Genomic DNA, 24,566 nt, shown 5'->3' on the forward strand with positions numbered 1-24,566 from the left:
ATTTGCAAAATAAAGTAAAAATCTATGATTATTATTCCATGAATGAATGAATAGAAAATAATTGTTAACATTGTGACATCAACAATGTGAGACAATTTTTATGGTTGTCACAGAGTGGCCATGTAGCATAACACCAGTTCTTTCTATTCTCTTTAGGCCCAGGGATTCTTTCAGCGTGCTTGGAACCAGTTTACAGTGGCTTTGGACATTAATGCACACAGTGTGTTGGGGTTTGAGGGACGTGCTATTGTGAACTTGCAAATGAGAGACACGTTTGCTGCTCTCCAGGACATGAATGCTGCATTAAAGGTGACTCATATTTGTCTTTCAGATCTACTACATTTAGCACAATATATCTTTGTACAATACAATTATGATTTAAGTATTAGTGAAATAGAAATCTGCAATAATTGTGAATGGAAATGTTTAAATTATATCAAGTTACTACAATACAATGGTGTATCTATCATGAGTACAGAGTGTTCAGTTTAGCGTGACACACAGCTGGCACCCAAGCCTGTGTGCTGTCTCTGTGCATCCCAGTACTCCATGTGCCATGTTTCCAGTGATTTCTGCACACCAACGCCGGAAAGGTAAGTATAACTTATAGGTGCTGGGCATGTGGTGTGGGCCCCCCTGGAAAAGTTGGCTCAACACAGAATCTAGGAAAGAGTCTGGCGGTGTACCTGAGTCTTTGCTCTCCTTTGCACATGCACCATCTATCACCGGAAAGATGGTGGCACCGGGACCAGGTATGTGGGGACCACAGCCAGATTAAGGACTATAGGCACCCCCGGGGCAACAAAGTTGCGGGGGCCCCACCCATAAAATTGACATAGCACACCCCCACCTATAATCCAGACCCCTTTCTCCTGTGTGCGGTTTTCAAGGGCATTTAGGGAGGGTGCAGTGCCGTTGCTGTCAGACATTGCCAGCCGGGGACTGGTGACTAGGCTCATAGTGAGAGCTCGGAGAGGAGAGGAGTCGCCGTCTCGGTCACACACACATGCAGCACCACAGGCGGGGGAATCGATGCAAGGTAACAATGTACTGAACATTAGGAAACTTTTCCATGCTACAGTGATAGAGGGAGGACCCCTGGCAGCATATGACCAATGCTGGGAACCTGCACTCAGCTGCTACTGCTCATTTGTGCAAGAATGGGACAGACACAGGGCAGACATGGAGCGGTTGGTTACCTGCTCTCCCTGCAGACTGAGGGGTCAACTGAGCCATTAAACCTTAGCTACCCCCACCCAGATGCTTGCATTTGTGGCATGTATGGGTGCAGAGTGGGCTGGGTCGGGGAAATGTTTGCAGCACTGTGGGGGTCCCCAATGTTTGGGGGCACCTAGGCATCCGCCCCGCCTATAATCCAGCCATGAAGGGGACTACACACCGGCCCCGTCTCCAGTTCTTAATATGTCCCTGCTACAATACCTTAATCTACTACATAAGGGAAATTCCAAGAGTACAGTAGTTTGTGATATTGAAAGCAATTTTTGTAATGAATTATACTATAAATCTGTCAGTTCTTGTAGAGTGCTTATTACTTTATAAAGGTCACCTTTACCAGAAACATCTTCCAAGATAGAATAAAAACAAGAGAGACTAGCCAAATAGTAATGAATGCCATAAAGTTACATTTTCATGGGACAAGATCTATTTCCAGGTGGCAAATTGCCACTGATAAGCTGGTATACAAAGTGCCCAGATACTGGCTGATTTTTGACCCTTATAGCTGCTACATATTAGTGTATGGTCAGTGGCATGTCTATAATGGGTGCTGGGTGTGTGGTGCAGATAGGTCCCTGGGTCCAGGGGGGCCCACACTACACTCCCTGCACATATTTAGTACAATCTCCTATCCAGAGGCCTGCGCCGTCATTGCACAAATCACCGGAAAAAAGGGCACGGCAGCCATTCACCAGAGGTTTGCGCATGCGCAGTAGGGAATCACTGGGAACATGGCATGGGCGCTATGTTCCCAGAGATCTGCACGTGTGCAGGAGGTTCTAGCACAGTGCTAGAGTTTACTGCCACTGTGCCACGGAGAGAGGAGAGGGCCTGCTCAGCCCTCATAATCCACCCTTGAATATGGTTGAACAGTCCCTATACTTGTAGCAGATATGTCTATTCACACTCTTCGGGGTATATTTACTAAAGTGCGGGTTTATAGAAGTGGAGGTGTTGCCCATAGCAACTAATCAGATTCTTGCTATTATATTCTATAAGGTGCTAGATAAATGATAAGTAGAATTTGATTGGTTGCTATGGGCAATACCCCTTAGTATCTTCTATGAGGAGCTAAGCATTAAACACACAGGCATTGTAGACATAACCTTAGAAAAATAGCAGCACTTTTGACATCTAGAAAATCTTCAATATGATCAGCTGGTTTTATTATTTTGATTTCATTTATATTTCATTATACTTTCTAGTACCTTTTACAAATTAGCAGTGCACAAAGAGTCATTACCTTTAAATGTGATTGTCCTCGCAGAGAAGTATGTGGCAAATATGTTATCAGGGTGAATTAATGTAACCTCTTGGTAATGTCATTTGTTAGAGAAAATGTTTTTGTTCAAGGTGAATTGCTTGGGGAAGAGCCAAAGGCACACAACTAAAATAATAATCCTCCCAACCAGCTTTAAGATTTATATGGAAAAATGTTTGACCTGGAAATTACGTTTTCTTATTGACTAAAATGGTCAGGCTGCATAAATTCTCAGCTTTTCTCAAAATAGACTGACAAGGTGAAATGCACTGTGTCAGCGCCAGATTCATTCATCCTTACACTATGAAGCAATATTTGTAAGTTCTGTTGCTCACATGATATTTATGCACTGTAAGAAATGTATTCATTTTATAGGATACTATTGTGTATATCGCACAGATCTCAAAGACTATGTAAAGCCGTAGTGTGTCGGTATTGTCACAAAAAGTGTGTACTGACAAATATGTAATTGTGGGGGGCAAATAAGATAAAATATCTTTTTATGAGTATAATCCTGTTAGTATCCCATACTCTGTAACTTGTTTTTTTTCTTTGTTCAAAAAACCCCTGAAGAAGTCGTGAATGACGAAATGCATTGAGTGATTGTTGCTAACCAAAATTGGTGAGATTCAAGTTACAATTAAATGTAACCAAGCCAAGGAGGCAATCAGAGCTCGCGTACCGGCAGCCAATCAGCAGTGGTGGCTCCTGATAAGCTGCCGGTTTGCTAGTGACCGGCGCCAAATTGAAATTGCGCCGGCGCTGTCTATCCATGCTTGCTGGTGTGCCAGCTGTAAAATTTGCAAACTCACACCAAAATACACTTTTCAAATGAACTACCTACTGAGTAGTGTGTTCTACAGAAACATACACAGATCAGCGTGATCCGTGCATGTTTCTGTCATATTTGAAGTAAAAAAAAGTTAATATTTGTTTTATAAAAAATGCGTAGGTTCCCCCCCAAAAGCATAACCAGCCCCAGGCTCTGTGAGTTGGTCCTGGTTAAAAAAATACAGAGAACAAAATGTGAGAGGGGTCCCCCCGTATTTAATGAACAAACACCAGGCTCTGTGAGCCGGTCCTGGTTCTAAAAATACTGGGATAAAATGGCGTGTGGTCCTCTGTATTTTTATAACCAGCATCTATTTCCATTAGTGGGGATGTAATGCCACAGCCAGGGAACATACTTGAAAGGGTCCTCTGGCCAAAGCATCTGCACCCCACACTAGTCAGCCCATGCCGGAGATCCCTGGAGAGGTAAGGACCCCCCAATAAAGTGACTCCTCTATCCAGGATACCCAGTTCCGGGACTGAAACCCGGGGCTATCCCCCGCATCCCTGGCGGGTTGATGCGTGGTTGTTAGTGTTCCTTTACTGTGTAAAAGTAATAGTCTTTTATAGGCGGACTAGAGGTTCCAGCAAGCCTCCAAGAACCACAGAGCGCCAATCGGATTAGAGCGACATATCGGGTACATCATCTTCTGTGTACCTGTGATATGCGTGCTCCCACGGGTTGCTAGCGACATATTGCCCATCAGACCTACTGCAGGGCCAATGGAGGATGTCGCTAACGATGCCATACTGCAAAATGCAGCATGTCGCATACCTCTCCCCATCAGAACCGGCATCGGCAAGTGTATATGCACTTGCCGCATGCTGGGTCCCGTCACCGGTGAAGTCGTGCCTGGTACACATTGTACCCAGCTTAAGTCCCATGTAACTATATTCCTTTATTAGGTAAATTGTCCTTACTTGCAATTGTGGATGCTACAGGAAGTTTCCTGGCTTGGACATATAGCTGCACTAAAAGTGGTACTCCTGCCTAAGTTACTGTACTTATTTTGAACCATACCAATATAGCTGCCTAAGTCTTTATTTAACACACTTTATGCTATTTTCACAAATATATATATGGAAATCAAAGAAACCCTGATTAGCCAGTGAGACTATGGAGCTCATTCAGACCCACTCGCTAGATGCGTTCACTTGCACCCAGCTTATGCAAATCCTGCGCATGCCCAGCAAGGCAAGCGAGCGCACGGCAAGGCATAAGCATGCCCATTATGTCTTGGCGTGAGATGCAGACGCCCAACAGCCTGTCTTAAGACGCCCACTTGCACACTTCATCTCCAGGAAGTGTATGTAACCATCTGTACATCGCGGACCATCGGATGCGATCGTAGCGCTTGAGGTTGACTATACAGTGCCGCAAGCACTGCGATCACTTCAGTGTGAAATACAACCAGGTGACGTGTACAATGACGCTGCCTGTTAAATATGCATGCCTCTGAAACGGCGTTGAGATGCTCAGGCACATCTGTGTTCACACCTCCACTCCCCCGTTTCTAGTGGCCTGCCCGTGTTACCACCCACCGTGTAACGGCCTCTCCTGTCACTCACTCTGCTGGGCAGTCTATGCGCAGAGAGCAAACGCTTCCCGATCTCTCGCACTGGTTTGCGCAAGCGCACTGTGATGCGTATGCATGCCGCAGATTGCAAACATCGGCTGTCTGCTTGCGAACAGTTGCTAGCGAGCGGGTCTGAATCAGGTCCTATGTCCTTGCCTAATTTGGAGGGGGGATAAGCATTTCCAGGTTTACAATTTTACCAAATGGCAAGTTTGTTGTGCCAGATCCGGGATTGGTTTGTTCTTGACAACCCCAAACTCTGGGTTCTTCTGGAACAGAGCATGTCCTCACCGTTCTCCTTGACTGACCTACTGTGTTTGCTGCTATCCTGTAGTTGCCAGCCTCTCTCCCGTTCGATAGCTGTGATTGCCACCTGCAACACGTGTCATAAAGTAGTTTCCAAATTGGGTGATTTTAAACTACCTACTACTAGTGTCTCTTTGACAGGGGTGGCACTTTTAAATCCCGATTTGATATTTGGAAGGACAAGGGAGTAGTTTCTCTAAACGAGATAACTTCGGCAGATGTGTTACTCCCCTTTGCTCAGATTTAGGATAAATATTACCTTTGAAATCCTCTGCACTATTGAAATGGGAGGCTGACCTATCCTGGCCTTTTACTGAGGAAGATTGGAGTTTGGTGTTTCGGACTTGTTTTTATTATCAATGTGTATTTCCCATGCTGAGCAATTTTATAAGCTTCTACATAGAATATACCTGACACCCGAGAGACTCCATACAATTTGGCCATCCCTGACCAACCAATACTGGCATAACTGTGGTCAAGTAGTTGATATATGTCATATTTTGGACATGCCCGGACCTGTCTCAGATGTGGATTAACATTTTTGTGCTTATGATAGAGTTTTAGGTACCAATATTACTCCAAATCCTTTGCTGCTGATATTTCATGTATATCTCTAATGATAGATATACTGTATAATGGGACATTTACTTATTGCAACTTAAATGCTGATAGCCCATCACTGGTGTTCCACTGTTATTCCATCTGTGGTGTCATGGCCCCAACTAGAGACCCCAGAATCAGACCCCACTACTATCCTGTCCGGATGCTGTTGAGTCTTCTCCGCGGCGCATCGGGGGTCCGTGGGCATCTGGTCTCCATGGTCACCATGGATGCACCGTCTCCTGGTTCGGTGGCTGCCGCTGCTGCTCTCCTCCTGCACTCCGCTGCCTCCTATGATTCCGGCGTCCCACGTGGCTATCTCTCCACTGATTGGAGTGTGTGGGCGCAGCCATCTTCGGGGAAGTCGCCTGTTACTGGAACTACCAATGAGAAGGTAGTTCCTGGTTCTTTGCCTACTTCAACCAATCAGCAGCAGTTAGTACCTATAAAAGGGCTTCTTGGGTGGCCACCTGATTGCCAGTGCGACATTCCTCACAGCCTTCAGCGTGAGTCCTGTCTCTGTGCTCCCACACTGAACCTTCAGTATCTGTTCCGAATATAAGTCCTCAGACTAAAATATCCATACCAGTCAAGATCTCTCTGGTACCAGCCCGGAGTCCAGCCTCTCTGGTACCAGCCCGGAGTCCAGCCTTTCTGGTACCAGCCCGGAGTCCAGCCTCCCCAGAACCAGTCCGGAGTCCAGCCTCTCTGGAACCAGCCCAGAATTCAGTCGCTCCACAATCTGTCGAGAGCTCTGTATAACCTTCAGTAGTGCATCTAGTACTCCTGCTTCACCAGTCTTACACCAGAGTTCAGTCACTTGTCTACCAGTACTTGCCTAATGACCTGCTATACTCCACTCATTTAATTTACTCCAGTTTAATCTCCTCCAAAAGTCCATGCGCAGGAACTACATCAATCCTTCTAGTATCCAGCATATCGCTGGGGTACCCCCTCCAGTCCCTGGTTCCAGTCCGGGAACACAAATTAACCAAATCCTGACATGTGGATACTTTTGAAGCCACAATAATGTACAAGTTCATTGTGAGTTTGAAGCTGCAGGATGTTCTTACTTATCATCAGCAATCAACCCCCTGATATGCTAGTTTGGGTGGAGTGAATACTGGGTTGAAAAGAGGCTGGTTAATAGGTTGAGGAGTTCTTCCACATTACCTCTATTGCCTGCTCACCATTCTTAAATATTATTACAGGTTGAGTCTCCCATATCCAAAATGCTTGGGACCAGGGGTATTTTGGATATCGGAATATTCCGTATTTTGGAATATTTGCATACCATAATGAAATATCTTGGGTATGGGACCAATCTAAACACAGAATGTATTTATGTGTTATATACACCTTATACAAAGAGCCTGAAGGTAATATTATACAATATTTTCAATAAATTTGTGTCTCCAACAAAGTTTGTGTAGATACATGAAATTAATTTATGTTTCATATACACGTTATACACAAAGCTTGAAGGTATTTTTATACAGTATGTTTTATATGTTTATGCCTTAAACAAAGTTTGTGTGCATTAAACCATCAAAAAGCAAAGGTTTCACTATCTCAGTCATGCTAAAAAAATTATGTATTTCAGAATATTCCATATTTCTGAATATTTGCATATGGGAGACTCAACCTGTACTATTTTCTGCTTAGAAGTCTTTTTTTGTTCTGCTATATTTGTGTTATTGTACTTGTTGATGTACCCAGATCTTCTGATCATAATCCAGGGCCGCAACTAGGGGGGGGCTAGAGGTGCACGTGCACCGGGTGCCGGAATGCAGGGGGTGAAAAAGGGATGACTCACAGTGGCTTTAGGGCTGCAGTCAGAAAACGGCCATCAAAAAATGGCCGCCGCCAAGGAGGAGACAGACACTAGAGGCCTTACTGGACCTCTAGTGTCTGTTAGGCCAGCGCACGTGTCGAAAGAAGATGCTGAAAGCTGCATCTTCTCCCGTTAAACCCCATGGCAACAAGCATAAACCCCATGGCAATGAGCATGTAAACCCTGGCAATGAGCATAAACCCCATAGCAACGAGCATAAACCCCATAGCAACTAGCATGAAACCCCCTGGCAACGAGCATGGAACCCCCTGGCAACTAGCATAAAAAACCTGACAACGAGCAGATAATTTTAAAGTAATTAGAAGCCTTACTGTGGGGCATAAAATGGTGTCGGGCAAATATGTAAGTGGCATTTTGGTAATAATAGGCATTATAATGTGTGGCATAATGTGTAATGGACATTATTGTGTGTGGAATAATGTAAGTCACTATACCAGGGACGTTTGACTAGTGCACTGCCTTATGGAGGAGCAAGGACAAAATCCAGGTACAGGAAGGGAGGGGGCGCAAAATTGCTACCTTGCACCGGGTGACAGATATCCTAGTTTCGGGCCTGCATAATCTGTTTTCGTATCCCTTCCATTTTTTTTATTTTGTATCCCCTTGTTTTTTATCAATAAAAATATAATATTGAAAAAAAAACGATTAGATCCCAATGCTCATGTATTTATGGAAGACATATCAAATCCTATAATATGGTCGTTACACATTCAATGCATTGCTGTCTTACTCCTTTCTGCTTATACAGATTACTGTGGGGACAATCATGAAAAATAAACCACCTCCACCCACACATCACTAAAACACATTGCAGGGCTTAAATTCACAGTACCAATAGCTTTCCGTATCAACATCTGTCATACATCCGCAACTGTTATCTCCTAAGCATGCCTGCGAGGACAATCAGAGCTCATGCATAAACATAAACCCCATTTCCTATCATTGGAATAGCAGGTGTACTTATTGTACAATTGTCTAATATGGCAAGCAAAGTAAAATCTATATAAATATATTGCTCCTAACTTATCATGTCTATAAAATAATTTACTTCTCCCCCGAATAACTAAAGAGCCATGTAGCAATTAATTTCTCTGTAAAGCGCTGCGGAATATGTGTGCGCTATATAAATAACTGGCAATAAATAAAATTTGTAACAGCATGGGCAATTTCTGGTGCAACAATTGATCAGTTCAATTAGAGAATATTGATGTTCAAGGATTTTTTTTCTTTCTGTGTAAATGGATGCAATGATTTATTCTATTGAATTGATTGTGTTATATCTTAATGGGAATGTATTGAATCAGAAACATATTTTATTATGTTGAATTATGAACAACACATATATTTGCATTCAGTATGCTAAAGCTATGGCACTGTACTGTCTGTGGGGATGATTCAGCCCTGGACGGAATCCAAAGCTGCACGCAAGCAGCTTTGCAATTCCATCCTTGCTATTATGTTAATGTAGCAGGAAGCGTCATGCCTCCTGCATGCATTATAGATTCAAGCTGCGTCCACGAATGCAACATCGGATCATCTGCGTAATCCTTGGCCGGCTGAGTGACCACGGGGGTCACCCAGGTCAGCCTTCGAAGATGTCCGAAAGAGGCCAGGAAAGTTCTGTGACCTATTCATGGATTCTCTGTGTTTTCACCCAAAAACAGATCTTTTTTTGGGTGCAAAAAACAAGGGCTAATTGACTAGCACGAAAAAAAAAACATTGAGAAAAACTCTAGTTTTTTGCAGCCTGAAAAAATATTGGGGCTAATTGAATCCCACTTCCCCGTAAATATGTTACAGATGGGTCCTTTATTCACTGTGGCTTCAGTCGCGCAAAATGGCCCCTCTCAGCGTAAGGTTTCAAAACTGCGCAGAGTGTTTATTTTTCTCTAAATGTGCATCCTATTCATATAACTTAAACAAAAGGGCGCTGATGCGAGCAGCTATGGCTTTTCCTCATGCCAAGTTCCATTGTGCTACATCTGCGACTCTGTACTTGTGTAATACTAATTCCTAGGAGGTTAAAGTTGCAGCTTAGCATTTGTAGTACACTGTGAGTGGCTGTTTGCTGCGTTAGTGTCTCAGTTGCACAGTGCGTCCTGTGCCGTGAGGCGTAAAGACACCCAGGGGTTAATGTACTAAAGTGGGAGTTTTTAGAAGTGGAGATGTTGCCCATAGCAGCCAATCAGATTCTGTCTAACATTTATCTAGCACCATGTAGAAGATAATAGCTAGAATCTGATTGGTTGCTATGAGCAACATCTCCACTTCTAAAAACTCTCACTTTAGTAAATGTACCCCCCAGTGTATAGCTCTAGTGGTATATGGAACGTTTTTCCATTTTCAAACCTTTTTGGAGTTTGGGCATATTATATACTACATCATTTCTGCATATAGGTATAAATGAAGATAAAGTAATATCCGTTACTGGCTAACTATATAGGTTTAAATTGCAAGCTTTCATGACTACTTAAGTCCCATCATCAGACATGTTAACAGGTGAATAGTAAGTGGAATAACGTATTGCTCTAATTCTATGCAGGCTATTACCTTGTACTTGTTCTCACAGCTTGGTGTGACGGCACAACTGCTAACAAACCGGGGGGTCATCCACCAGTTCATGGGGAAGTTACCTAATGCAATGAGAGATTACCAGTCCGCAATCGCAGCCAACCCCAAGTACGCCCTGGCTTACTTCAATGCGGCAAATCTGTATCTCCATAACCGACAGTTCTCACAGGTAATAATCACACAATGTAATGTTCATAAATATTTGTACAAACAAACTTGGCTAAAAAAACTAGGGGCCGAATTCAATTAGGTGCGAAAAGTCGCGTTTGGCGAAAAGCGATCGCATGGCGTAGTTATCGCCCAATTGACCAGTTTTGATGCAATCTTTTTGCATACTTTCTCAATGTGCGCTCCCACTTTTCACCCTATCCTATTGAAAAATACGCGAAAACACATGTGCGATAATGGTGCATGGCGAACCTAGCGAAAAGTTCAGCACATTTTGGGGAAATCAGCCTGTGCTCCATAAATAGCCTAAGTGACACTGGAAATCATGATAGAAGTGTATTAATAGCCCTAATAAAAGTATTTACTGATCTTATATTGAGTCAAAGGGCTGTTATATGGATATTTGCAAAAGTGTGGAAAAATTATATAAAGCAATTTCTTTTGGAAAAAATTATTGCTGTAGTTAAATTGGGGGGAACATTAAAATGGGTGCTAGTATATTTTTGTGTCTATAAAGTGCACTTTAAAAAAATGTAAAAAATACACCTGCTGCAGCCCCCTGCAATCCTAAAAACACCAGTCTCATCAATACAGCCCCCCAAAATACCTGACCCAGTACTTTATACCCAATTTCCAACACTTTATACATTTTCACCACAAAAATGACATGTCATCATTAGGGGGATTTAAGCTCTTTTTTTTTCTTGCTTTATTAGTCATTATGGGGGGTGTCCAAAGGGTTCTGATTCAAGTCCCCACATTTTTAGCCAAAAATAGAGATTTTGCACATTTTATCACCTGCTCTGAGATGGTGAAAACTTTTCGCCGGCTTCTGCATATTAAGTTTTCGCATATGCAAATCTCCAGCAATTGGATAGCGCAATACGCGCAAAAAGTTTGCATCAGCAAATGCTTCTGTTTAACATTCATCTAGCATCTTCTAGAAGATAATAGCTAGAATCTGGTTGCTATGGGCAACATCTCCACTTCTAAAAACCCACATGTTAGTAAATACACTCCCTGGTCTTACTGCACAAAGTAACTGGAACTCAGCAAGCAGGAAAAGTTTCAGCCTTCCAGCTAAAGTCATACAGTACATTTCCATTTAATAACACATTTATGTAATCATTATTCTATTTAGTGTTGCAGTAGAAGCATTTGTGATGCCTTCCACTACATAATTCCCTACAACTCTTCATATTAGCATACATTTTGCTTTATCAAGATAGAGAGTTTGCCAACACATCTGCTTCTGTTCCACTTCATTGTAAAATCAATTATTTTTTTTTTCTTTTAGACTTTTTTCTCCATCATTTAAATAATGTATCAGCCACTCATCCACATCTCATTAAGCATGTTAATCCAAGTCAAAGATTTACTTTTTATATTTTGCAGGCTAGAGAATACTACTCACACGCCATAGAATTAGATCCTGCGAATGAATCAGCCGTACTGAACCGAGGTATCACAAATATGCTTCTAAGAGATGTTCAAGGAGCACTTCAGGATTTCCATAGAGTCATAGATCTCTGCCCCGTGTCCTCTGCCGCATACTTTAATCGTGCCAGTTTACATAACACTCTACAGCAGTATCAGCAGGCTGACAATGACATTTCTCAAGGTACGTGTATTTCACTGAAGCCAGTGTGTTCTTTCTGATTGCTAAATGGTGCCAAAGAGTCAAAATGTTTAATCCAGGGGTTCTCAAGTCCCACCAACAAGCCATGTTTTGCGGATTTCTTTAATTGTGCACAGGTGAGTTAATCTATTACTTGAGGCTTGAAGTTCACTGGTTTAAACTAAATGGGAACATAACTGTTCATTAAAAGCAACAATCAGAGTGAAGTCCCAAAATCAGTGGTTCCAAAATTCGGTCCTCAAGGCAGTCTAATGGTCCAGGTTTTAAGAATAACCATGCTTGGGCACAAGTGACTTAATTAGTACCTAAGGCAATTTGATTTATTCATCTGTACTCAACCATGGACATCCTTAACATCTGGACTGTTAGGGTAGTGAAATTCCCATCAGTTTACTACATACTGTACTGGTCGCGGACTCTGTGATTTCAGACAGACCTTCAGCACCCGGGGTAGGGTTGGCACATGTCTGCACAGATAGAGATGATGGCTATTATCACAATCTGACGGATGGGTGCGCTGCAGTCATCTCTGAACACTCAGATATTCGCATTTATAAACCAGCACAGAAAATGTCCTGAGCTGGAGAGGGAATATAAAATGTATATGATGGACATATTCCTGTATATGGGAGCAGAGTTTCTGCACAAATGCCCTTTAGAACGTAGATTGGGGGCCCATGGGCCTGGCTGGAGCCATTTTTACTGCATACAGGATCGCGGTCTCAGACTGAGACATGCACCGAAAACAGCCACGACAGGCCTGCATTTGAGTCACTACCCCCTCCGTTGCCGCCTACAGTCACTGCCTGTCAATCACTTTGCAAATAATTCCGCACTGCGAGCGACAGTGGTAATTAAACCTGACACATGTGCAGTGCGACTCGTACGTACAGTATGTGCAGACCACCAATATTCGCCCAACTGCGGCATTACGTCCATCTCTGAATCGGGCCCTATGTTTGTATGCAGATGTGTCCTGAGTTAATTTTTTTCAAATCTTGCCAAAGACCCCCCTATTTTGCACCACAGAGACAGATACAGTTATGCACAATGTTATGGACTCTTCTCCAAACTGCCAAGCATAGTGCAACCACTGGGTGGCCAATGTACTGCACTGCTCCGACTGAGGGGTCATTACTGTAACCAGGGCCGGCTTCAGGGGTAGCCGCGTCCTGTGCCGGCTTGGTGTAAAGAGCCTCCGTGCGTGACTGAAAATGGGGGTGTGGCCTAATTACCATAGGCCACATCCCTAACTGACATTATTTGGGGGCGTGCCCGCATGGCATGTCTCCTGTGTAACATCAGGCTACTCCGGGGTCCGGCACCGCCGCACAGCTGCGGCAGTGGGGGTGCCCAACCTCCCGATTTGACCACCCACAGGACACTTCGGCCCACGGGTGAAATCGGGATGTTGGGAGGGGGTGTGCCCTCTATGGGGTGGCGCCCCTGTTCGACCCCAGTGGTCGAACACCCCAAGAGCCGGCCCTGACTGTAACAGTGGCAAATGCTGGTGCAGAGGCAGAGTTGGATCTTCCTGAGCCTGGTCCGACAAAATGGTTAGACGGACGAAGCCTTTTGGAATTTCTTTTTTATTTGTATTTTGCGATTTTTTGCAAATCAAAGTACTATTTACTGGATGCAGTTGGCTATACAGTATATTGATTACACTGTACATTATTTTTTTGGCCTTTTTTTTTTAGCATACAGTTCATACTTCACATTGGGTCTTGTAGTACGCTAGGGAAAGTGAAAAAGAAAAGCAAACACGCACAATAATTAAAATTACTTTATTGACTTTTATGACCCCATATTTCCAGTTGGCAGTTTGCACTACACTGTTTTTTCGTCCGACTCACCCTATGCTAGACAACAGCATACAATATAATACTAAGCCTAAGTACAAGTGTAGTACTCGGTATGAGAGGATGCAGGCGCAGTAGAGTCTAAGAAAGCACCACCTGCTGTCTGACTACCTGTATTGCTTTTGCGTAAAAATACCACCACTTTTCCAAACCTTAATGGGACATGGGGGTCTATGTACTAAGCCTTGGAGAGAGATAAATTGGACAGAGATAAAGTACCAACCAATCGGCTCCTAACTATCATTCTTCAAACACAGCCTGCAAGGTGACAGGAGCTGATTGGTTGGCACTTTATCTCTCTCCAAGGCTTAGTACATAGACCCCATGGTTTTCTTAGCCATCTTGTGGCACCCTATGTAATAACTTTGCTCTCAACGTAACATATTACTTAGGACACATCTGATTGCTCCCTGCAGAATATCCCCATTACCAAGCAATATGCAGTACAGCTCGTCATTATATCCTGTTCATAAATGACCCCCCTCTTTGCTGTTCATCAGCCTTTGTTTTTTTCTTGTTTTATAATTGTGCTTTGCTTTCTACAGCTTTGATTCTTCAACCTGGAGATCCCCTTATGTACAAATTGAGGGCTGACATCCGAGGAAGAATGGGACTGGCTAAGGAAGCTATTGAGGATTATGAGCAAGCTATAACCTTACTGCAGAAATCTGCACAGACACAGCGGTAGCATCACAGCTTGCTAAAGTGTACCTGTGGCCCTACACCCTGTCGGGGCAATTATTTTGTGGCTGAATCCATATTAATTAGAATATTGCACATTGATAGGAATGGAGGGTAAATAGAGCTGCACTGGACCAGGACTGTGGGTGTGGGGAGGTGGGGGCTGGGCGTCACTTAAAAAAATGTATATAAAAAAAGGCAGCTTTAAGGATAATATATATTGTTATTGATTTTTAAACTTCTGTTCTTCCTTTTATGTATGTGCAATTTGTATTGAAAAATCTACACATTTTATCTGTGAGTTTTTTTTGTACAGTATCTCACAGGTCCTTTACCTTTAAAACAATTACTTTGATTAGAAAATGGGTTTTGTATGATCCATGACACTAAATAAAATAAGGATTTCCCCGTGTATAAAAGATACTTTTCTCAAAAGCCATTGTGTAGTAATGTCACATTTATATTATGGCATGTTCATTGACATATTGCTAAGGAATAGCAAATATGTCGTCATGGATAAAATGTCAGCATCATTAATGTCAACATTGACAGAATGTCGACATCGGAAATGTTGACATTGTTACAATTTCCACAAGGATTAAGGTTGTCGTTAGTAGTTAGCGTTAAGGATAGAGATAGATGCAAAGCACAGTGTCAATGTTTCAACAATGTTGACAATACCCCAGTATTGACATATACCCATACTTGCCGACAGTCTGGCTGCCTCCTCCAGGTCGACACATCGGGGGGCGTGGCGAGGGGTGTGAAGCGAGTTTAGGTTTGGAAGGGGGGGGGCATGACTGCGTTATCATTGCGGCCCTGCCCCCTACACATTGCCGAGATTACCGGCATTGTGCAGCAGGGGGCGGGGCAATGATGACACAATTCAGCGCGAATTGCGTCATCGGCTTCCCCTAGACCGTCCACTTGTATTGTATAAGTGGGCGGCTGTGGGGGGCCTTCCTCCAATGGAAATTATGGGAATGGGTCATGCCAAGGTACCAAGATTCTTCTCTTGTAAGATCATAGACAGAAGGAGTAAACGTTATGTCAATCCCATGGAAGTTTCAGCTTGCCTGTGCATTTCCTCCCCTCTCATCCCACATGTGGAGAAAACAAAATCAGGAAAGAGAAGAGAAAACTATTCTTCCTCTTCCCAAAGACCTGGCAGATGCTTCAAGAAGGACCATGGCCTTTACCACTGCATGCATTGTTATTGCTCCAGGGTCCAGTCTTTTCATCCAAATATAGAGCAGCTACAGTACATTTTATGGTGTGGAAATTGATCAGAAGCTACAGGGATGTCAGAGTCAGTAATCAAAACCCTCATGCAAGCAAGAAAACCTATTCTATGAATTATTACAGAGTTTGGAAGAAGTATACTTTGTGGTATAAATCCAAGGAGCTTCTATGTCATAATATCCTTCAGTTCTATAAGATGGACTCAGTATAAGTCTTACGTTATTCAATCCCAAGGTTCAGGTAACACCACTGAGTGTTTTCCTGGGGACCAAGTTGGCTTCAGAATAATTGAGTATTCATTTACTGCAAGAGGTAAAAATTATTCAGCCATCCATCAGGTCATTTGTGGCTCCATGGGACCTCCATGACATTGGAAGTAGTTTATCAGGCGGCATTTATCTCTTCCAGAAGTCTTGGAGCATTAGAAGCGCTATGGTTCAAAGAAATCTTTAAAGGTCCTGACAGCCAAACCAAAATACTTGCCAAAGGTGTATCAACATGTCATATCAACCAAGAGACTGTAAATATCTCTTTTTGCCAGTGAATGAAAAGCAGGAGTAACTGCATTCACAAGTGAGAGCAATCATTATATAGTTATCCAGAACAAAAGTTCTTAGGAAAATAGAAAAGCTGTTTATGATTCCAAGTGGATCCCTTCCGAATAGGCCATTACCTGTTGTATTATAGAAGTGGTTGCTTAGTTACATCCCATCGTAAGTGTTGCCATGGAGTATTTCAGGAGTAAACAGTGACTTACAGTATTCTCACCAATAATTCCATTTTCTTCTAAATACTCTGCGGTAGCCCAGGATTCCCACCCATGTTGTTTCCAATTCTTTAGGGGAATATATTTCGAGAGCTTAGAGAAGAAGAGAACCACCGGTGATGTGTTTTTAACCACCTGTTTCTACCTATTTATAATAAATTTAACCTTATTGTAAGTGCTGCCATGGAGTATTTAGGAGAAAATGAATTATCAGTGAATATAATGTGTGATTGTATCATGTCTCCAGCTTCCACTGTCTCTCCTCATTCCAGCCATACCACACCTTCTGTAGCTACTAGAGGTGTAACTGGAGATGGCTTGGCTCCATAGCCATTGCAAAATTGGGATGGTGCATTCTACGCCATAAAATCATACCCTTCATAATGTCTGCTTCATCTCTTGTCTGTCCCCAATAGGACAGTGTTTGCATTGCATTAGTCAGTGACCTATTAGTTTGAATTATATATACTGTATATAGTAATTTTATCCTCATTATTTATCAAATCCTATAAGTACCTGAATGCTTTCATTATAAAGTCATATTACGTCTGCACTGTGAATGATGTACTCCAGGAGAGAGCTCCCTGTGCTGCCAGATCACATAGCTGTCATATGGACTTCTTGGCTATTCTTGGTATCTGCACAAAAACAACACTTATCAATGGCTGCCTTAATATTGATGGTTCAGTAATGATGCTTATGCTGTGTATACACAATTATATATATATATACTACAATTGCTTTTCCTCTATCTTATGTTTGTTGTACCCCATGCCTATTACATTGTAATACTAAATTTTACAGCACAGTATTTACATTCTGTTTCATGTCATTGTACTTCATTTGTTTGTATTGTGATAGTGTACAGTACTTCATAATGTGTTGGTGCTTTATAACTAAAGGATGATGCCACATGTAGTTTTGTACACATGAGACTTGGCTGGGTAGTAAATTTGGAAGACTATAGTATGTTCTATGGAACACACTCCCTTGTACAATCAGATTATTAACTAGTCTCCAATGTGTTGAATGCTTCATAAAAATCTCCTGGTCACCAAAGCCTGCCAGCCTTCACCCTAACTCCACCTCTGTATTGGCCCAGCCACTCCATAGGAACATTCTCACTTAATGTCAGTGCCCTCTTGTCACACCTTCATCCCTCCTAATTGTATTGTAATCTCTCATGGGCAGGGATCTCCTTTCTGTTGTTTTTATCGTCTCCAAACTTGTATACCGTTGCATCCTTGGTTCTTGCCTTCTACATGTACTTTGTAATGGGACGTAGTTAGCATGCCACGAACGGGATGCCCCAAGTCTATATCCCGACAGCTGCCATCTTGAACAAAGGTACACCGGAGGTGTCTTAGCTGTTAACCATGGGGGGGAGAGTTAGGTTTATGCACCAAGGAGAGAGGGTTAAGTTTAGGCACTAATGGGGAGGGTTATGGTGCAGGGTGGGGAGGGTTAGGGTGCAAGAAGGGAGGGTTAGGAGGAGAAGGGGGGAGGGTTACTTATCTGTCAGGATACCGAGCATCAGGAGACCGCTGTCGGCATTTTGACAGCAGGCATCCCGACTGCTGATAGCTCACACCCAACCCCTTTATGACACCTGTTATATACCTTGTTTATTACGCCTTTAACATTCTAAAACTCATTTGTTCAGGGCCATATTTAAATTCTGTCTCATGTTACAGTACACATTTTGTATTAGGATAAACTCAATATACAGTGCTGCATATGTTTGTACTTTATAGTTGAAGGATAATTATAATGATAATAAATGCTATGTGTGCCACATGCTACACCTGAATGCTGTGGAGTTAAGATAATTTGGAGCTTTTGGAGAGCTAGGATGATATCTCTTTTTGTTTGAATACTTTACAGTGAGGATGGGCTGCACTTCAATGGGAAAGATGGTGTAAAGGTTGGAGAGTGTAGACAGGAAACTGGTTTTGTTAGGAGAAATGGTGTGTGTGTGTGTAATAAAGGCCTAGCATGCACTGCTGAATGCAGATTCTCGATGGTCGGGAATCTGCAGGCGTCTGCTCTGTACTGCGCATGTGCAGTACAAGTCCTGTGTGAACGCACGCAGAGCGGCAGCAGACTGTCAATGATTGACAGTCTGCAGCCGTGTGGGGACAGCGACGGCTTCCATTTCCAAAAACGGAGGTGTATCACCGCCGTTGGGGGGGGGAGGGAAGAGGCCAGGATCTCCGTCGGCTGACGGAGAGTTACTGGTCTCTTTATAGTAGCTGCGGCGGCTGGCTTGCATGATCCCAGATTTTCCCGCAGATTATCCAATGCTGTGTTGTATAACGCAACTCGGATAAGTAATGCAGCAGGAGGTATGATGCCTCCTGCATTACCATATCTGCAAGGACGGAATTGCAAAGCTGCTTGTGTTATCTGAGTCCAACAAAGTAATCAATAGTTCATGTGGCAAGATATAAGAGCCCCCAACGCGTTTCATCCTTCCTGGACTTCTTCAAGTGGATAATGCTCCAGTGGGTATCTCCATAATTATACCCCTTTAGTAGGGACTAATTAGGGTTAATTGCGTCTTATTTCTGGTTCCCGCCTCTATTGGCTTTGCCCTCTCGTTACAGATTGAGAGAACTGACAAATAGATCTATATACTCATAAAGTGGGCATATACCAGTATAACCGCTATATACAGATGCTAATATTCATATCTATAACCCCATTATTGCAGTATTGGTCCCGGCATACAAGTCTCGGCATCACTTCTGCCTGAACATGCGGCCCATGTTGTGCGTCACTTCTGCCCGATCTTCATGTGTGATCTCCGGTGTTACATTTGCCCTCGCCAGTGACTTGGCGTCACTTCCACCCTGTCCATGCAATCCAGTCCAAACTCCGCACCTGTGTGTTATCCCTCACTGCGCATGCGCCCCCAAAGTTGGGCGCCATCTTTACTCCTCCTGGCGGGGATCTTCTGCACCATATCCAACCCCTTTGTTTGTTCTTTAAGGAGATACTTTCTTGATACTCTTATGTTCTTGAAAAACAGTTGGGCCTATTCATCACTACTAAAATATAGATGGACCTAATTAGGTATAGAACTCGCATGGAGTTCTACCTATTTAGCGGAGGAATTCATCATTCCTCCTCTCCATAAGTATCTATCTTGAAAAGCTGTCATTTTTGCGATGACAACTTTTCAGAAAATAAATACTTTTCCCTATCTGCTGTAACTCACCGCAGCTGTAATCAGTGCTGCGCATGCGTCGTTACGTTCACAAAAGTGGCACATGCGGACAGCTTATTACAGCTGCAGTAATTCTGTGTAAAATAAGGGGGCATTAGTCACCATATATGTTAAAAATTCAGTAATCCTTTTCTTTTTATAAAAATTCAGTGATCCTTTCTTTACATAATGTAGGTTCTGCTGGTGATATTAATAACCTAGCCATCTATCTCAGGGGAATCTGATGATAGAGTATATAATCCCCTTCAGGGATATAACTGGATAAGTTCAACAGGTATATGAACCTATTTATCAATTTATAACGTTAGTCATTTCAATATTCTGCCCTAATGATAATTCATTCAGGCATAGTAGCCATAGTTTGTCCTCAAAGATGCGAAGTAGTTGTAGTTTCAACAGGAAGTCATACAATAGTAGAAGTCTGTAACATACATTTCGTATATAACAGAGTAGCAATTTTTTTAGGTTCAAAACTTATACAGGTAATGTTGCTTTATCAAAACATATATAGGTTAAGTTCTACTCAAGACATCATCACTTGCATGTTTGGCTATAACATCTACTGCACCCGGCATTCCCTGAAGGTCTCCCTTCCAGTACTAGCCAGGCCCAACCATGCTTAGCTTCCAGGATTGGACAAGTTTGGGCATTAACACAGCGGTATGGCTGTAGATGTTTTACCTCCACCCATGCGGCCTCCATCCTTGTTGTCTGTCAAGTTACAAGAAAAGAGCTGTTTCGTAGTTTTCTTTGAAGCCCATTGGGGTCAAAGTATTCAATTCAAGGATCCAATACATTTCTCGTCTGGACAGTAAGTTGCTCAGGTCTCCTCTTTCTCCCAGGTAACAGGTTCAATCACTTTAACGTTATATCTTCTGAATTTGAATTATGTCCTGTAATAAAATGTCTGGAAACAGTGTGTCCTTCTATCTTGTTCTTAATGTTTCTGATGTTTTCTTGTGTCCTCAATTTCAAGAGTCTCTTGGTCTTTCCTACATATTTCTTCCCACATGTGCATTCCAGTAAGTAAATGATGGAAGTAGAATTACAGTTCATGTATTCTTTGATTTTGTATTCCTTGGAGCAGGTAAAGTTCGTAAAAGTAATTCTCTGTAGGTGAATAAATTTGCGAATATTGCAGCGAACACACTTATAACAACCCATACGTTTTGGTAATATATGTTTTTGTGGTGGATTGACACTTTCTAACATACTAGGAGCCAGTAGATCCTTAAGATTTTTTTACTTTCTAAAAACAATCTGGGGATGTGGTGGTAACACTTCCTTTAGTATGGGATCCATCAAAAGGATATTCCAATGTTCAGGGTTTTTTTCATCTTGTTCTCATGCTCATTATATGCTGTTGTAAAGGCAATCTGTTCTCTTTTGTGGTCATTATTAATTTTATATTTCAACAGTTCTTTAGGATCAAGTTCTCTAGTTTTGTTAACTGCTTCACTCAGAAGATGTTCAGGATAATTATTTTCCCTGAATCTGTCTGCATACAGTTGGACTTATTCTTCACATGTCTCAATATTGCTACAATTATGCTGTATTCTGTGAAATTAGGAGTAAGGGATGTTCTGTTTCCACCAAAAGTAACAACTTTTAAAATGTAAGTAGCTGTTGGTGTCCACTACTTTGATAAAATTCCTTGTTAAAATTTTCTCATCATCCCCTATTAAAATCAGATCTAGAAATTCAATGGTCACACCATTGGATGTAAATTTGAGGTTCATGTTGTTGTTTGAACTATGTAATAAGAACCGATTAAAGATATCTTCTGATCCTTTCCAAATAATTAAAATGTCATTTATATATCTTTTATACAGTGCAATGTTCTCTTTGAATGGGTTGTTCTTGTATACATAATTTTTCTCCAAGCACCCCATGAACATGTATGCAAAAGTTTGTGAGATGGTGTTCCCCATTGCTGTCCCGCAGATTTTACGATAAAAATAGCCTAAAAATGTTAGATAATTATGATTCAATATCAAATACATAAGATCACATAAAAACTGTTTGTGCACTAATTGAATCATCCATTTCCATGAATTCTCTAGAAGCATTCACTCCTTTAGTGATTGTACATCAAATGTGACCCAATTATATTTGACTCATTCTTTGTATTTCCTGTATGCACTGTAAAACACTTGTTGTATCTTGCAACTATGAATTAAGATCCTTCACATATTTCTGTAAAAGGATGTCCACATATGCATATATATTTTGAACGGGTATGTAATGCCAGCTGTCAGGATGCCTCCTGTTGGAATACCGACAGTGGCATCACGATGGTTGATTTAACTTACGAAAGTCATTGCAGAATCTTAAAGCCCCTGAAAAGCTTAGGCACTAAAACAATGGAGTTATTCCATTCACTGTTTGACTCCTCTATGTTTGACTCCTCTATGACCCCTAAGTGCAGCATCTCCTTCACCTCTCATTTTACTGCTGCCCGTTTTGCCTCATGTATGCAATAGGGTCTCTGCTTTATTATCACCTCGGGAGGGGTGACAATATCATGCTGTATGATTTGGGTCTTTCCTGGAATAGCAGAGAATACATATTGGTTTAGTGCTACTAAATTCAACATTTCCTGTTTTTGTGACTGTGGGTGACCTAAATGGGTACATGACAGTCTGGTTTTATTTTTTCTACTAAACAGGACTGACTGGTACTTTCTTTCCAGGGTTTTAATAGATTTACATGGTACATTTGTGCTTCCTTTCTTCTACCCTACTGTCACACCCTGTAGTTTACAGGTCCCACCGCTTCTATGATCTCATAAGGGCCTTGCCATTAAGCATACATTTTGATTTCAGTAGTAGGCACAAGCACTAGTACCTAGTCTCCCGGTTTGAAGATTGGGAGACTGTGGTAACATTGTAATTGCGTTTCTAACACTGCTGAGCTTTGTTCATATGATCATTCAGCGGTGGCACAATCTGCCTTAACCGGCCATACAATTGGGACACAAACTGAACAATATTAGGATCTTGGATGACTGTTGCTCCCACCCTTCCTTTAGCACATCTAAAGTTGCCTTCCATAGAGTAGTTCAAAGGGACTGAACCCCGTGGAAGATTGCGGCACCTCTTGAACTGAAACATCAAATAGCGCAGGAGTAAATCCCAATCACGCTTTTCTTGTGACACCTCCCTCTTTATCATCTGTTTAAGGGTCTGGTTAATACATTCTACTAGGCCATCTGCTTGCGGGTGATAAACTGAGGTGGAAATCCTATCTACCCTTAATAGTCAGCGCAAATCTTTCATTAATTTAGATACAAAATAGGTACCTTGATCCATCAGGACCTCTTTTGGTATTATTTTGGTATAGCATCAATAACTCCTGGGAAATAGTGCTAGATTTCATATTACGTAGCAGTATGGCCTCCGGGTACCTTGTGGCATAATCTACTACAGTACCACTAATATGTATTAATGCCCACGAGAAGATTTTTCCACCGGCCCTGTCAAATATATACCAACTCTCTCAAAAGGTAAAGAAATGACAGGGAGGTAAACCAAAGGTTCCCGAAACCTTGGTCGGGGCGCTGTCTTCTGACACACTGGACATTCCTGACAATATTTTTTCACTGCTACATGAATGCCTGGCCAAAATAATCTTACCTGAATATGCTGGGTTTTCTCCTCCCCTAAATGGCCACCCCACAGGTGTGTATGAGCTGCCCTCAACACCAACTGCTCGTATTTCCGGGGAACCAACAATTGGTCTACTTTTTTACCATGCAAATATGTTACATAATATAACAAATCAATTTTCAATGCAAAGTATGGTACAACTTCTGTTGGTAAAGCCGTAATTACTTTATCATTTACATCTACAACATTTTCAAATGCTTCTATCAAGTTCCCATCATTCTGTTGGTCTTGGCCAAACTCTTGTAAAGACACTTCCTGGCTGATGGGAATCCACTGTGCCTTGGTCTCACTCCCCTGCTCACTGGCCAATGAGTGTTACAGCCACCAAACTTTGGGATACTGCAGAGTTTGGATCTTGGGACACCTCTGAAGTGGTCCATCTGCTGTCATCATGACAAGTTACCACCTCTTGTAGTAACAGAAAATCCCGACCTAGGATCAATGGGTAGTGTGGTCTGGCAGCTACTGAGGCTACCACCTTCAGAGTTTGCCCTTTTATCACTACTGGGAGGTGCACTCGGGGGCATTCTTTTACATCTACATGTACACATATAACCTTTACCGGGGGTAACACCTGATCCGCCCTGGGTGGAACCAGGTTAGCAGAGATGAAAGTTACTTCACTGCAAGTATCCACTAAAGCCCAGATCTCCTGGCCTTCCACTTGCACCATCAAATGAAACAAGGTAGTCTCTGCCAGGGAAATGCTTCCAGCAGCCATGCTGAGCACCGGTTGAGTTGTTTTTCCCGCACTGCAGTCCATTGGCTCGCCTGCTTTGGGCAGTCCTGACACACATGACCGGGCTTGCCGCAACCAAAACACACAGCGGAGGTGGGTTGATTATTCATGTTAACAACTGAGACCTGGGTTCTAGGCTTGGGTTTTGGTTTAAACCCCTCCTTGACTTTTTTCAATTTCCCAAGAGTCAGGCACCATTCAATTACAACCGCTAACTCCTCAAATGTTTTGGGGTCAGCTTGTGGAGCCCGTTGTTGTACAACTCGTTCTAATGCCCGTATAGCATGGTCTAGAGCAACCATTTCCACCACACACTGTGCAGAATTTTTATCTGG

At 42.4% G+C, this 24,566-nt stretch overlaps 1 protein-coding gene across 2 annotated transcripts in view; it reads left to right on the plus strand.

The window, feature by feature from the left end:
- TTC6 (tetratricopeptide repeat domain 6) overlaps positions 1-14,990 on the plus strand; it is a 297,795-nt gene extending 282,805 nt beyond the window's left edge. Inside the window, exons 30-33 of one of the 2 annotated variants that reach the window (XM_088471191.1) lie at positions 157-309; positions 10,236-10,406; positions 11,801-12,026; positions 14,452-14,990. In XM_088471191.1, coding sequence (XP_088327317.1) covers positions 157-309; positions 10,236-10,406; positions 11,801-12,026; positions 14,452-14,594 — 693 coding nt within the window. In that variant the 3' untranslated portion in view covers positions 14,595-14,990. Of the gene's footprint in view, positions 1-156; positions 310-10,208; positions 10,407-11,800; positions 12,027-14,451 lie in introns of both variants that reach the window. The other variant, XM_088471190.1, reaches the window with a different exon arrangement.
- Positions 14,991-24,566: the final 9,576 nt, after the last annotated feature.

The sequence above is a fragment of the Taudactylus pleione genome, unplaced genomic scaffold (assembly GCF_031769625.1).
Source record: "Taudactylus pleione unplaced genomic scaffold, aTauple2 ptg000113l, whole genome shotgun sequence".
NCBI classification, from domain to species: Eukaryota; Metazoa; Chordata; class Amphibia; order Anura; family Myobatrachidae; genus Taudactylus; species Taudactylus pleione.